Genomic DNA, 15,444 nt, shown 5'->3' with positions numbered 1-15,444 from the left:
CATCTTCCTGAGTTCCAGGCAAAAGGGAGGCACACATCCTAACGAACTGTAGATTCCCAAACCTGTCTGGAGGCCTGTTGTAAGGCTCCTAAGGCTTGGCATGATGGGGTGGAGGTAGGAAAGCAGGACACCACACTCACACTGACTTTCAACTTCTGATTTCTTTTCCATGTCAACTCATCCCACCTTGAACAGCTTGTATCTCCATCCTGAGTTTACTCAGAACTATCCTTCAAATCTATTGTTTTATAGTATCAATTTTAAGTATTAAAAATACCCAGGAGGCCGAGTGTGGTGACTCACACCTGTAATCCTAGCACTTTGGGAGACTGAGGCGGGCAGATCACGAGGTCAGGAGATCGGGACCATCCTGGCTAACACGGTGAAACCCCGTCTCTACCAAAAATACAAAAAATTAGCCGGGCATGGTGGCGGACGCCTGTAGTCCCAGCTACTTGGGAGGCTGAGGCAGGAGAATGGCATGAACCCGGGAGGCAGAGCTTGCAGTGAGCCGAGAGCATGCTGCTGCACTCCAGCCTGGACAACAGAGCAAGACTCCATCTTAAAAAAAAAAAAATCCAGGATCTAACAACCCACATTTTTCTTTATTGTCCATGGGTATCAAAAGTCATTTGTCTCATTCCAGTAGCTCTAACTTTAAAAAAAGACATATAAAAAAGTCATTTTGATGTTTATTAGATAGTCAGATGGCTTCTTTCTTTCTCTAGGCAGAAGCCTATGCTACCAACAGGACGATGAGGCAAAGGATTGGGTGAAATAAATTGCTGGGCGAAAACATTAAGTTAATAGCAGATTCTTACTCTGTTACATATGTGTTTGCTGTGATATCAGAGTGACTCTGCATTCTATGCAGATGGGCACTCAGGGCATTTTGGACTATTACATGATAATGTTGGTAGTGCTTGAGCAAGGCCTAGGGTGGGAAGTCTAGCACCTCCTTACAGTTGTTTCAGAGTCTGTGAGGATTGCCTGTCAGGTAAGACTTAGAACTGTACTTCGACACTAATAATTCATTGTCACCTTAAGACGCATATTCCGTATATTGTAAAAATGTTTCCTTGGGCTCTATCCACTTCCAAAAACGTGTTTGGGGTGGTTTACAACAAAAATTCACCAATACAGTGAAACCATTAACCATTCAACATGGTTTAAGGTTTAAGAGGTAAAATGTTTATAGCAAAACCCCTAGGGTAAAGGAAGTTTCTGCACTAAGCACAGGAATTAACTCTGCCTCTTGGCCCTCAAGACTAAGACAAACTCTCATTTCACTTTGTTAGGTGGGCTATGAGGGTAGCTTATCACTTGGGCCTTCGTATAGAGGCGTTAGAAAACTGTGAACAATATCTTCAATAGCAGTTTTACAAAAGCTTGTCTTTTAAAAAAAAATCAACCTTTCCTTTATATAGAAACCAAAGCCATGATAGTCATAGTTACAAAAAATAATCTGTGGAAAGTCAGATTTATATATTCCAGATACATAGTGTTGTCAGGACCTAACCTAACATTGGGAAATTTAAAGAATTTATAGCTAATGTTTCTTAAGCCAGTGCTTCTCAAAATACCATCTGGTGATCTTTTTAAAATTCAGTTTCTTGGCTAGCCATATGCAGAAAACTGAAACTGGACCCCTTCCTTACACCTTATACAAAAATTAACTCAAGATGGATTAGACTTAAATGTAAAACCCCAAACCATAAAAACCCTAGAAGAAAACCTAGGCAATACCATTCAGAACATAGGCATGGACAAAGACTTCATGACGAAAACACCAAAAGCAATTGCAACAAATGCCAAAATTGACAAATGGGATCTACTTGAACTAAAGAGCTTCTGCATATCAAAAGAAACTATCATCAGAGTGAACAGGCGACGTACAGAATGGGAGAAAATTTTTACAATATACTCATCTGACAAAGGTCTAATATCCAGAATTTACAAGGAACTTAAACAAATTTACAAGAAAAAAACAACCCTACAAAAAGTGGGCAAAAGATATGAACAGACACTTCTCAAAAGAAGACATTTACATGGCCAAAAACCATGAAAAAAATCTCAGCATCACTGATCATTAGAGAAATGCAAATCAAAACCACAATGAGACACCTTCTCATGCCAGTCAGAATGGCAATTATTAAAAAGTCAAGAAACAATAGATGCTGGTGAGGCTGTGGAGAAATAGGAACACTTTTACGCTGTTGGTGGGAGTCTAAATTAGTTCAACCATTGTGTAAGATAGTATGGTGATTCCTCAAGAATCTAGAACCAGAAATACCATTTGACCCAGTAATCCCATTACTGGGTATATACCCAAAGGAATATAAATTATTCTACTATAAAGACACATGCACATGTATGTTTATTGCAGTACTGTTTACAATAGCAAAGTCATGGAAACAACCCAAATGCCCATCAATGGTAGACTGGATAAAGAAAATGTGGCACATATACACCACGGAGTACCATGCAGCCATAAAAAAGAATGAGATCATGTCCTTTGCAGGGACATAGATGAAGCTGGAAGCCATCGTTCTCAGCAAACTAACACAGGAAAGAAAACCAAACACTGCATGTTCTCACTCATAAGTGGGAGTTGAACAATGAGAACACATGGACACAGGGAGGGGAACAACACACACCAGGTCTTGTTGGGGGATGGGGGGCACGGGGAGGGAACTTAGAGGACAGGTCAATAGGTACAGCAAACCACCATGACACACGTATACCTATGTAACAAACCTGCACATTCTGCACATGTATCCCAGAACTTAAAGTAAAATAAAACAATAAAAAATAAATTAAAACAAATAAAATTCAGTTTCTAATTCACTGGGTCTGGTCTGGGGCCTGGGAATTTGAATTTCTATCAGGATACCTTTACTGCTGGTCCATGGACCACACTTTGAGGAGCAGATATCTCTTAGAGATATCAGAGGTCTCAAATGGGCTACTGACAGAAGTTTGAGGACAGATAATTTAAGACTGGACAGATATTCTGAGTCCTCCATGACTCAGACCAAAGGAATTTCTTTATACCTGGGAGTTCTTTTGCTAGTTTTCCCTTTAGCCCTCCTCTTCATCATCATTATTATTATATTGTATTACATTATATTATTATTACTTTGATTTTAAAAACTATTTTTGTATTCACTTAGTATTTTATGGCAGTAGTTCTTAACCTTGACCACTCTTTGTAATCCACTGGGGAGCTTAAAAAAGATCCCAGCCAGGAGCGGTGGCTCACGCCTGAAATCCCAGCACTTTGGGAGGCCGAGGTGGGCGGGTCGCCCGAGGTCAGGAGTTTGAGACCAGCCCGGCCAACCATGGTGAAACCCCATCTCTACTAAAAATACAAAAAATTAGCCGGGTGTGGTGGTGGGCACCTGTAATTCCAGTGACTCAGGAGGCTGAGGCAGAATTGCTTGAATCCAGGAGGCAGAGGTTGCAGTGAGCCAAGATCGTGCCACTGCACTCCAGCCTGGGTGACTGAGTGAAACTCTGTCTCAGGGAAAAAAAAAAAAAAAAAAAAATCCCAATGCTGGGTCCCATGCCCAGAGAGTCTTCGCATGTACCTTATCATGCACCCTAGATGCAGATATCTTTGTTATTTTGACTGAAAGGATCTAGTATGGTAGGTAGGAAAGCTGATTGTTTATGTGAGGGATGAAGTGACAAATGAAAGGTTTGGCTTTATGTTCATGTCTATTCTAATTAGGCTCTTTTTGCAAGAAACTGAGACTCTCAAATGATTAAAGGGAAAGGGAAGGAGTATGGGGGTGGGTATAGTATGGAAAATTGGCAGGAAGCCCTAAAGGGAGTAGCCCTAAACTGTTAGGAAGAGGGAGCTATTTTTCTCTACTTTCCTCTAACTTTCTCTCTTGGTATCATTGTTTCTCTTAGCATATCTGCTCCAGTCTCCTTTCATTCTCACTGCTGGGTGGTTTATTCTGTTTTTCTCCTTCACAGCCCCTGCTTACTCCCTGTTGACCTCAGTTTATGCATGGGCCCATTCCTGACCTGTCTTCAGCAGCAGCTGGGAATACTGACAGCTTCATTTTTTTTTTTTTTTGAACATGCATTTCAAATTGTTGAGAGGAGGAATTTGATTGGCATAGTATGCCTTAGGACACTGGCACACCCAAGATTTAGTTGCTATTCGCGTATTCAATCAATGCTGATGGGGAAGGGGCAGGAGGTGTTTGATGCCTAGAAAAAGAAATATAGCTAGCAATGACTGCCACTTCAGAGGCGCTGTAGGTAGGACTCTTGCCTTGGGAAAGAGTCAATGGTGGTTTGGTCTCTTTATTCACTTTTTAAAAAAGAAAGTCATCTCTCCTCTGCATGGAGGTAGTTCAGTCATAACATGACTTTCAGGCAGGGCCAAGAAATATAGTATGAACTTTATTGCCCTCTTGTCTCTTCATACTCAGAGGCCAAACCAATAGGAATATTTCACAAGGTGAGTAAAGTGAATCAGTTAAACTAAACAAAATAATTTAAACCAAACCACCTCAGATTTGCTTTGTATTTTTGAGATATCTTCATTTATTTTAATTCAATGTAAAAAGAAAAGAACGTATTCCATCCAAAATATCAACAAATGGCTTGATCTTAGGGGCTACAACTACAGGACAGGGAATAATTTGGGTTTGTTTTGGTGAAGGCCTGATGGCCAGGGAGTCCCTCTCTGCCATTCCTAGTCATTTTTGTTCCCCCACTGGAAATGCTGCTCCCTCATTCCCAGGATCTCAGAGTGTCTCAAAAGCACATAGGCCATCTTCTTGGAGGCAGTGGGTGTGCTCATGCATGTGCTCCTGTGTACTAGAGACTGGAGGGATCTTTGAGAAAGCAGACACACAGGAGAAGAAGCTCAAGCCCTTACCCCAGAATCTCAACTCCCTTCTTCTTTCTGTACTATTTGTTCAGGGGCGAAAAATACTCTTCCTCAGTGTTCCCCACACACAGGCTTTTAATGGGCTGTGTTTCTAGTTTTTATTTGCTGATCAATAAGCTGAAGGGTAGGTCTTGTCTGTTCCCAGAGATAAAGAACTGCATGCATAACTGGTCTCTATCCAGCTGAACAAGCGCTGGTTTCTCTTTGTTTTTCACAGTGTTTCTGAGAGATAAGAGGAAACCACCCAGACATGATGCATGACCATCGGAGGTTTTGAAATAATATTTTATAAACTCTTTCCCTATTCTAAGCTGTGGATTCAGGATAGAAAGAAAGGGGGATGGCACCACATATAGCATAAGTTGATTTTTTTCTGGGTTAAAAATAAGCAGGCAAACACACACATACACAGACATGCACACACACACATAACATATGAATAAATGTTCAACTGGGGAAATAATAAGCCAATTTTCAGTTATAGGCATGAAAGTCAAATAGGAAAGATTTTAGTAATGCAAATGAATACATCCCTGCAAATTCAGTGACTGCTTCCTACCACAAAAACTGCCTCTGTCATATGGATTCAAAATCAATATTGAGCAGAGCCAGAATATATTCCCAGAAGACTATGGGATTCAATCAGGATAGAGTCCTATTAAGTGCATGCCCTTCAGGGGTTTTAGCAGGTTTCTGAGAAAGAGGGGTTGATTTGAGACAAATGATGATGCAAGATTTTAAGTAGTTAAGATCAGTTGGCACTGATAAAGGCACAAAGAGTAAATGTTTTCAACAGCAAATGAAAATTCTGGTAGCAATTTGAATGGGTGTATTCAATCATTTAGGAGAAATTTGCTATTAAGCTAAGGAAAGAAGACTTGGAGCTGATATGAGAGGACAGTGGGGATGCCGCATAGGAAGATAGTGTCTTCGGGAATGTTAGGAGGAGTAAACTTAAGAGACAGAGAGAGTGGTTCATAAAAGGGAAATTTAAGTTGAAAGCCGTGACATCATTATTTCAGCAAACAGGAAAAAAAAAAAAAAAAAAGAGGAGAAAGTTTCTTTCTATCTCTAGGCTCATGAGCTTTAGTTGCTCTATTGTAGACTCTTGTCTGTATCTCATCTCCAGTGCTGGATGGTAACTTCCCTGTAGGGAAAAAATATGTCTTATGGTTTCTTGAATTTCTCCACAACACCTATTGTGGTACCTTACTGGAATAGTAGCTCAGTAAATGTTAATTGGCAGAATTAATAAATGGTGCCCTCATGAAGTAATTATTTTTCCAAATTAAATGCTAGATTTTGGGAAACCAAAACCAGATTATATTTTTTCCTTCTAATACCAGGTAAATCAGAGGAGCAATTTATGAATTAAATCATTAGAAACTTATTTCAAAAGGAATTGGCTGGTCTAATGCTGGATATTGGATAGGAAAATTAAACGTGCCAGTTTTAGGAGAGAGGCCAAAATCCAACGGACTTTTTATTGATCCCAGATTCATTCAATCAGACTAAACTTAGATGTTTTTTAGTTTTGGTTAATCTGACCAGTACCTTTCCTGTGCAGGTCTACCTTTTGGGAAGATTGGCTTCATGAGAGCACAGGTCCTATCTATCTTGCTCACTGTCATATCTCCAGCATCCAGAACAATCTTGCCTGGAATGTAGTAGGCGCTTAAGGAACAATCGCAGAGGGGAGGAAAAGAGAGAAGGAGGGAGGAAGGGAATAAAGAGCAAAGGGAGGGAGGGCTCTGAATCTCATACCAGTTAACCTGTCACTTATTTACTCACTCATCAGCTGTGAAGGACCCCCCTCAAATTCTGTGTTAGGCGCCACGGATACCAAAATTATGAGGTGCCACAGTGTTTGCTCTCAAAAAACCGATAGTCTAGTGAGAGAGAAAGAGAGAGATCTAACACAACAGAGAGAGATCTAACACAACAGAGAAAGATCTAACACAACAGTGCTGTGCACCAGAGCAAATGTCACTGTCATAAAGGGAGTGTGCCAAAGGGAACATCTAATTTGTCCCAGGAAGGGCAGGATACAAAACACATGGCTAACCTGAGCAGAATCTTAATAAATGCAATGATGCTTTGAAGGCTTGAGAACCTTTTAATGTCTATAATCCTAAAACCTACTGGACAGATTGAATAAAACATGGAAGACTACAAGTCATTACATTTTAGCCATTCTCTATTCAGAGTCATTTTGATGTTAGAAGTTATTTTGTGTTGACACTATTGGACTTTGGTTTCATTGAGGTAGTACAAATGCCTAGAGTGAGTCCGTCATACTGCAGCTTATCACAGAATCATGGCTTTATAAGTACAGTCTTTATAAGCACAGTCTAAATAACACAAATTGAAGATCCATTGTTTGGGCCAGACCTACATCGTACACCAGGAGTAACAGCTTTATTAAGCATAATCAGTTAGGACTATTTGTTCTTTTCTGAGCAAATCCTTGTTCCTGTGACAAGGATTAATGATATAACAACCATAAGGTAGTCTTTGTATTTTATAGCAACCTATAGCAATAAAGTTGTGTGTTTTCCACCGAAATAGCAAGTTTTCTAAAGAGGGCAGATTTGACGACTTGACAGCAAAGGAAGAATCAGTGGTAAAAAAAAAAAGAATAAATTGTGGTTGACTAAGTTTATTTACATATAGTACAGGATTCTGTGGATATGATGCTAGACTTCTTAAGCAAAAAAATTCAGTGTCTAAGGAAAAAGGAGATCCTGCTTTGACTTCTACCTCTGGATTTCCTTATTCAGGTGCTGACTCCAGCACAGATCAAGTCAATTTGCCAGGCAATTCTGGACTCTGGGAAGCAGTATGCCATAAAGAAGAGGAAACCATTCCCCCTGATGTATTCTTACTATGGAACTGAATACTTGGGTAAGTAAAGGTGTTGGCATGGGCCTTTAGGATGGAGAAAGTCTCTAATATTAATACGGAATAAAGGCTGGAAGATTTTGTTTGGCCATAGGTCATTACGATTCATTTAATAAGAAATATTTTAAAATGTTCTTCAAAAACCTATACTGATAGATAACACAAATCACAAGTTAATATTTATTTTCATAGTCTACCTGACAGAAATGTAGCTATTTCAACAATTACGTTCACTCAAGACTAATATCTTTATTTTAGATTGTAAGCTCATTGGCCTAATTTTGCTGAAACATTGTGAAAACTTTTCACACACGATTGAAAGTAGTGCCTCTGAATAGAAAAGTAGGATTCAGCCACTAACATTTTAAAGTTTTTAATAGTAGTGGATTTATAACAGACTACTGCATTGTAATGGCTAATGGTGAGCTCTGGGCCATGCAAAAAAAAAAAAAAAAAAAAAAAAAAAAAAAAAAAAGAAATTAGTTATTCCTCTTTTAAGTCCTTCAGTGCCTCACCATTACTATTGAGCAAGATTTGCAAGGCCCTTTATGGACCACCTGCCTCTTTCTCTAGACTCAAGCTTTATCTTTACCCTCCAGGTTCTGTCCAGCATAGTCTCCCACATGCAGTGTTCTCTTTCTACCTTTGTCCATGTTCCTTTTGCCTAGAATGCCCTACTTCCCCCAACCCCTTTATCTAATCTGTAATAATTATACCCAGATTTCTAGACTCTGCTCAAACATCATTAATCTGCTGAAAAGTGTTCTGTGCTTTTGGAAGAAGGGTTGTTGAATCCTCTCTGGAGAAATATTTACAAGTTTCAGGTTTTCTCCCAAAGCAAAACTGGGTAACATGCTGTCATCCTGCGCATACTTCTGTTGGAGCCCTTATTACGCTGTAATTAGTGGCTTACCTGCCTAACTGCCTAAGCAGGCTTTGTGCACCTTCAGGATGGGAACTTTCTCTCATTTATCTTCGTGATTCCTAGACCTCACTACAGAGCTTGCACATAATTAGGGAACCCAAATGAATGAATGAATAGCTAATAAACAACTTCAATGAGTTTTCTCAAAGAAATTTTGTATTTCTGTTTAAGTCTCCCCAAAATCATGCCCCGAGACAAGGATTTGGGTGTAAAAGGTTTATTTGAAAGGTAATTTCAGAAAGTGTTGATAGAGGAGCAGAGAAATGAGACAAGAAAGAGAAAGAAGCTAATTGAGTGTGTAATAATGAGCAACTGTGGACAACTGAGGCTCAGTTTCCCTAGGGAATCTTAAAGACTTTATAGAACACGTCTCAGAATTGTTTCACCCAAGGGGTGAAGAAGCTGGGGTATTCTTCCACCAACTCTCTGCTTTATTGATTGGCTTCTCCTAGAGGTGTTAATTCCCTAGCAATTCTGTCCTGCCCCTTTGGGCAGGGCATGCTCCTGTGGCCAAAGAAAGCCTCAGGCAAAATGATAGATGCTTGAGATATGAAGCAGGAACAAAGAGGCATCTGAATGGTGAGTGTAGATGAGGTGATGAGCCAGGGCACTGACAGTTTCTGCTATAGTCCCCTAATCTATTCCATTCATTTTTCTGGTTTTATTTTTTTTGAGACAAGGTCTCCCTCTGTCACCCAGGTTGGAGTGCAGTGGTGTGATCATAGCTCACTGCAACCTCGACCTCCTGGGCTCAGGTGATCCCCCTGCCTCAGCCTTCCAAGTAACTAGGACTACAGGCTTGCTTCACTATGCCTGGTCAAATTTTTATCCTTAAATTTTTTTTTATAGAGTCAGGGTCTTGTTATGTTGCCCAGGCTGGCCTTGAATTCTTGGCTCAAGTGATCCTCCCACCTCAGCCTCCCAATATTTTTCAGGTTTTCTTTAGAGAAATTAACATTCTGGCTTTTTACATATATAGCTTAAACTAGATTTGTATCTAGTGCATAAATATTTTCCTGAAAAGCAATCTTTTTTTCCCCAACAATTTCAAATCCAGCAAAATAAAGATATTTTCAAATTTCATGATCAAATTTTAAGAGCAATAGAAATTTTGACTGAATACAAACTGTAAAACTGTTTCCGGGGAGTCAAGAGTTCTGAGTATGGCAAAGTAAAAGGTGCCTGAATGCAAAAACAAAGCTTTAAAATTATAGAGTTGAGTTTAAAGAGCAAGCCGTCAGAATATATTGACCCTAGTACCACCCACTAATCAGGATTCTACTAACTGGGAATGAGTGAAAAATCCTAGAGGGACTGGACTTTTACCTTTGTTAAGCTAACTTCTTTTCCAAAGGCATGTTCAGGACTTTGCTAGTTCAATACCCATTGCCAGTTCAGAATTATCTTAGGAATTCTCAAGACTTTGCTCAGATGACACTCTCTGTATGGAACCTTTAGCATCCCCTCCACCCCTGAGGCCAAGTTAAGCTCTCCTCCATTCCTTCTATTAGTCCTTGTGGTAGTCATGGTTCTCTAGACAAACAGAATATGATTTATTATATAACTAAATGATTTATTATAAGGAATTGGCTCACATGATTATGGAGGCTGAGAAAGCCAGATCCAGGAAAGCCAATAATGTATATAAGTTCCAGTTTGAGTCCAAATCTGAAGGCAGGAGAAGGCCAATTCCCAGTTCAAAGACAGTCAGGCAGGACAAACTAATTTTTTCTTACTCAGACTCTTTGTTCTATTCAGGCCTTCAGTGAATTGGATGAGGTCCACCCACATTGGAGAGGGTAATGTGCTTCACTCAGCAAACAGGTTCAAATGTTATTTTTATCCCGAAACACCCTCACAGACACACCCAGAAGTGATGTTTAACCAAATATCTGGACACTCCATGGCCGAGTCAAGTTGACACACAGAATTAACCATCATACTCCTGGTACACATCTCTCACAGAGCACTTATCACCTCATGTTCTAATTATTTATTTACAAATCTGGCCATCTCACTGGAATGGATGGAAAGGTCTTCAAGGGTGTCAACCAAATCATGTTTATCTGTATAACCAGGGTTAGACAGTGCCTAATATGCAAGTGCTAAATGTAAAGGATTAAGTAAATGAATATCAATAACTAGTGTTAACATTACAAATGAGGGATTTAGTCTGTTTTGTGCAGTGATCTATCCTCTGTACCTAGAACAGTATCTTGTACAGAGTAGATGCTTAATACTTGTGTGTTGAATGAATGAATAAAAGAATAAATGTTTAGGATACCTAGACCAAATTATTTTCAAGCATTTTAGGAGCATTTTCATGAAAGCTACTGATATTTCAATTACAAAGTTTGAAAAGATCTCTTCTCTAAAACAGATATTGGTCAGAAAACTTTCTGTAAAGGGCTAGAGAGAGTAAATATTTTTGTCTTTCTGGGCCATATGGTCTCTGTCACAAATACAATGCTGCTGTTGTAGCCAGAAAGCAGCTATAGAAAATATGCAAATGAATGAGCATGGCTATTCTTTAATAAAACTTTATTTAGAAAAACTGGCAGTGAGCCATATTTGGCCTGCAAGCTATAGTTTGCTAGAAGCCTAGTTCTTAGGCAACTTAGTTATCACATTGCTATATGAGCTTTCAAGTAATATTGGCATTATCGTTTTTTATCCTGTCGATCTTTTCACTAAATCAAACTAGCTGTCCTCCCAATTGTGTGAATTTTATGCCTTGTTTGTTCATACAGGGGCAGCTCATGGATTGTCGTCTATTCTTCAGATGCTTCTTTCTTACCATGAGCATCTCAAGCCCTCAGATCGGGAGCTGGTATGGCAGAGCGTGGACTTTCTCATGGAACAGGAACAAAATTGCAACTGGCCACCTGAGCTCGGCGAGACCATCGAGAGAGAGAATGAGCTGGTGCACTGGTGCCATGGCGCTCCAGGTCTCACACACTCTGTTATCTAAAAACATTGCCTTTCATCTAGGTTAGCCACAGGGAGGTTCCTTTTCTGAGAACTGAGGATATCTCATCTTATGTCATTACTATGTGAGATAAAAGGGTCGAGATGAAATTTTTCAAAGCCAAATGTCCTGATCAGTAAAACAACTTCTGAAAATGGTCCTCTACATTTTAAAAATATGATCTATATCTATTTGTTTATAAAGTTAAACTAACATTGTCCAATAGAAGTATAATATGAGCCACATATGTAATTTACATTTTTAGTAACCTCATTAAAAAAGTAAAATCAGGTAAATTAATTTTAATAGTATATATTATAGTTCCCAGTGTACCCCTAATATTGTCATTTCCATGTATATACAATTTAAAAATTGAGATACTTCACATTTTAAAAAATATTCAGTCCTTGAAATCCAGCATATACTTTATACTTATATCAAATGTCAATTTAGACTAGCCACATTTCAAGTGCTCAGTAGCTACATTGGATAGTGCAGATCTGGAGCCTGGCAATTCAAAATGTGGCCCCTGGAACCAGTAGCACGGACAACTGAGAACTTGATAGAAATCCAGAATCTCAGGCCCCACCCTAGACCCACTGAATCAAAATCTACATTTTAACAGTATCCTTAGGCAAATCACGTGCACTTTAAAGGTTGGGATGCACTATTCTACAACTCTTCTTCAAATAAGAATTTCCATCAGTACCAAACAAGATGTCTAGAAACATGAATAGCCATCCCCAGTAAACTCTGTGGAATTGAGACTAGAAATTTAGCAAACCCTATCTTTTCCCACTTTTAAGAAATTCCATCACACTGCTAATTAAGCCTTCAGAGAATGGGTAATTTGAAAAAAAGTTAGATTCAAATAAATAAGTCAATATTGGTTAGATGGCCAGGGGAGAGATTTAAAATACCAAAATAATACAAAATTCTTAGATTCTGAGTCGATTTAATTTTCAAGGCCATGCTTCAATCCCACAAGCACAGTTTTAAAATATATTTGATTTCTCTTTACTTTTTCACCTGAGTTTCATTACCTTTTCCTCCCATTAATTAACGGTCTTTAATCCAACTATAATTTCATTTTGGAGGGTACAGTATGAGTTGATGAATTGTAATCCCTGAAAGTATAGTATTGAGTTGATGAATAATATAAGTCGCAGTGTATTGGTCATATTTTTTCTGCCTGCTACATTTACCTATCGAAGGAAGTTCAAAATGTGTGCTTGTACCAGTATCCATGCATCATGTGTTATGTCTAGGCTAACTTTTGCCAGTTATGATTTGAGCCCATTTCTTTTTAATTTGACATTTTTGGGGGAAAAAACAAGTTATTTACCATGCTGGAAATGATATTCCTTCTTGTTATGCTCAATTCTTCCATTTCTTATTTATTTTAATTATTCTCAGTGATGGTCTCTGGATATCCTCCAAGCATCCCAGCAAGGATCCTTGAATTTTGGAGACATCCCAATTTAAACACAGAGTATCTTAAAAGGATTCAATGTGCTAGTAAAAGTCCTGAAAAAAGTGGGAAGATAATCTACTAAAATGAATGACTGGGTCAGTTAATTGATGTGGGTGTCTTGCAGGGCAATTATTCCATCCTTTATGTACACTAAATACCATCTGTCTTTGTAAATCATTTATCATAACAGTGCAGCATAGGATTCATCACTTTGGAGACTATCTCCTCCTTTATCATTCATGTTCAGTATCTAGAGAAGATTAAACATAAGTTTTAAAGAAAAATCATTCAGTCCACATATTCACTGGACTACCAAAACGAAACCAATTCAAAAATGAATAGAAAACGAAGTGGGGCCCATTATTTCTACCAACCCCTACCCCCACCTCAAGGGTATTGATCTTTCTTTGAAGAGGTGCTCTAAAAACAGCATCAAGATTGATTATAAGTCTAATAAGTGCAGTCCAAAGACCACCAAGATTTTGTAGAAGTTGGCAACAGTAAACTCTCCAAAAATGCTATGCAGGAAACGAACTATAAAATAATTTTCATTTATTTAAGGAAAACATTTTTGAGAGTAGATTTATGAACAGTGCAGATGGTTTGAGGCAGCAGACTAATTCTGTGATTAAAAGCCTGCCAGAAATAATCCACAACGTGGAGCTTCATTAATGATACCTTATCTGTTCCTATAATTGTTACCTATTGATGCTCCTTCAACCCACCTCCACAGGTGACAAGCCTAGTTATCATTTATGCAGTGTAGAAATAGTTCTTGACTCTAAGTTAATAACTCCAGCTTCTAATTTCAGCTCCAACACTAACCAGTTTACTGATCTTAAGAAAGGGTCACTTTGTTTCTTTTGTGCCTTTGTCTCTTTATCTGTGAAATGAGCACTTTGAGACTGAGTAGCAGAACTCAATCTTTTGATCACCACAGACCCCCTTTTATACTTTGGTCCCTTGCCATTCCTGAGGGTTGTGCCCCAAGAGCTTTGTGAACAAGACGTTTTTAAATACCTTGTGTGGCATATAGCTTTTTTTCTCAATAAGTCCTGTAAAGTATTACAGGAAGATTTATGTGACCCCTTCATAACCTTGACAATTCCGAAATACAGGACCAAAGTCATTTACAAAATCATTAAAACAAATGCTGTGGCTAAAATAAACTCAACTGCATTAGGTTACATCACTGCTGTGGTAACACTGACAGTGCATTTCCTTGACGCTGCATGAAGTACAGGTGTGGGTATTTTTTTAAAAAACTCATTTTGTAAAGGCTCTTGGGTAGGTGACTTTGAATAAAGAACAACAAGGCTTTTGCAGTACAGATATCATTGGTCATTAAGCTCTGTAGTGCACGCTGTACAATACATGCCTCAGCAAAATTACACAACCCAGAATGGACCTGAGTGGTGATTCTCCAGTGTGTTGAAGGTATACGTGCCAAGTCTGGCTGTCACAAGGTCCTATTAGATCCCATATTTTCAAAAGTTTAGTCTCTTAAAACATATTTATTAAGTAATAATTAATTCCTTTTCCCAGTTGCATTTGGCAAAGTCATACATCATTGCTGACTCAGGCTTCTTATCAATGCACAATAATTAGTGTTCCTATGATGAAATGATGTGGTTCCTGATTCCTATCAAAAGCAAAGAAACCCACCATTGCCTTTTTTTTTTTTTTTTAATTAAGTAGCCTTATTGTGGCTTCCATTATGCTGGGTTAGGAACCAACAGGTTTACTAAATTTTAGTTTAGAAGTTTTGCAAGGTCACTTCCATGTAACATTCTGTGATCCAGGATGCAGGAAGAGGCTCTTTCACCCTGGCCAGAACCACAGGATCAATACCTTTTAAGCTGTCTGGGGCTCATAGCCTGGTATAGCAATTAGATCATCTCACCCTTCTTCCTTCTACATCTCTCATCCATACCCCAGTATCAGCCTGTGCTGGGTTGAGAAATGGGGCACTTTATGGTCAACAGACATGCATGAGGTTCATGGCATTTGCCAGACACCATGCCACACACTAGTGTGAAAAAAGTGAACAAGATACAGTTTCTGCTCTTGAGTAATACAGTTTGCACTGTATTAGGGGAGGCAGCCATGGAAATAGATAATTTTAATTGGGTTTTGTGTAAGTGCTAAAGTTTGTATAGGATCAATGAAAGCTCAGAGGGGTTCCTCATGCTGCCTCCAGGTCCGGGGAAGGCTTCCTGGAGGTTGTGATGCCTAAGGTAAATTAGCCAGATCAAGAAAGGTAC

At 38.9% G+C, this 15,444-nt stretch overlaps 1 protein-coding gene across 2 annotated transcripts in view; it reads left to right on the top strand.

The window, feature by feature from the left end:
* The window catches only part of LOC105463249 (LanC like family member 3), a 103,460-nt gene that overhangs the window by 66,577 nt on the left and 21,439 nt on the right, over positions 1-15,444 (top strand). For both annotated transcript variants that reach the window (XM_011710264.2, XM_071089094.1), the window contains exons 2-3: positions 7,693-7,816; positions 11,489-11,686. In XM_011710264.2, coding sequence (XP_011708566.2) covers positions 7,693-7,816; positions 11,489-11,686 — 322 coding nt within the window. The remainder of the gene's footprint in view (positions 1-7,692; positions 7,817-11,488; positions 11,687-15,444) is intronic.

This window comes from Macaca nemestrina, chromosome X (genome assembly GCF_043159975.1).
Source record: "Macaca nemestrina isolate mMacNem1 chromosome X, mMacNem.hap1, whole genome shotgun sequence".
NCBI classification, from domain to species: Eukaryota; Metazoa; Chordata; class Mammalia; order Primates; family Cercopithecidae; genus Macaca; species Macaca nemestrina.
This window is presented reverse-complemented; position numbering and strand designations above follow the sequence as displayed.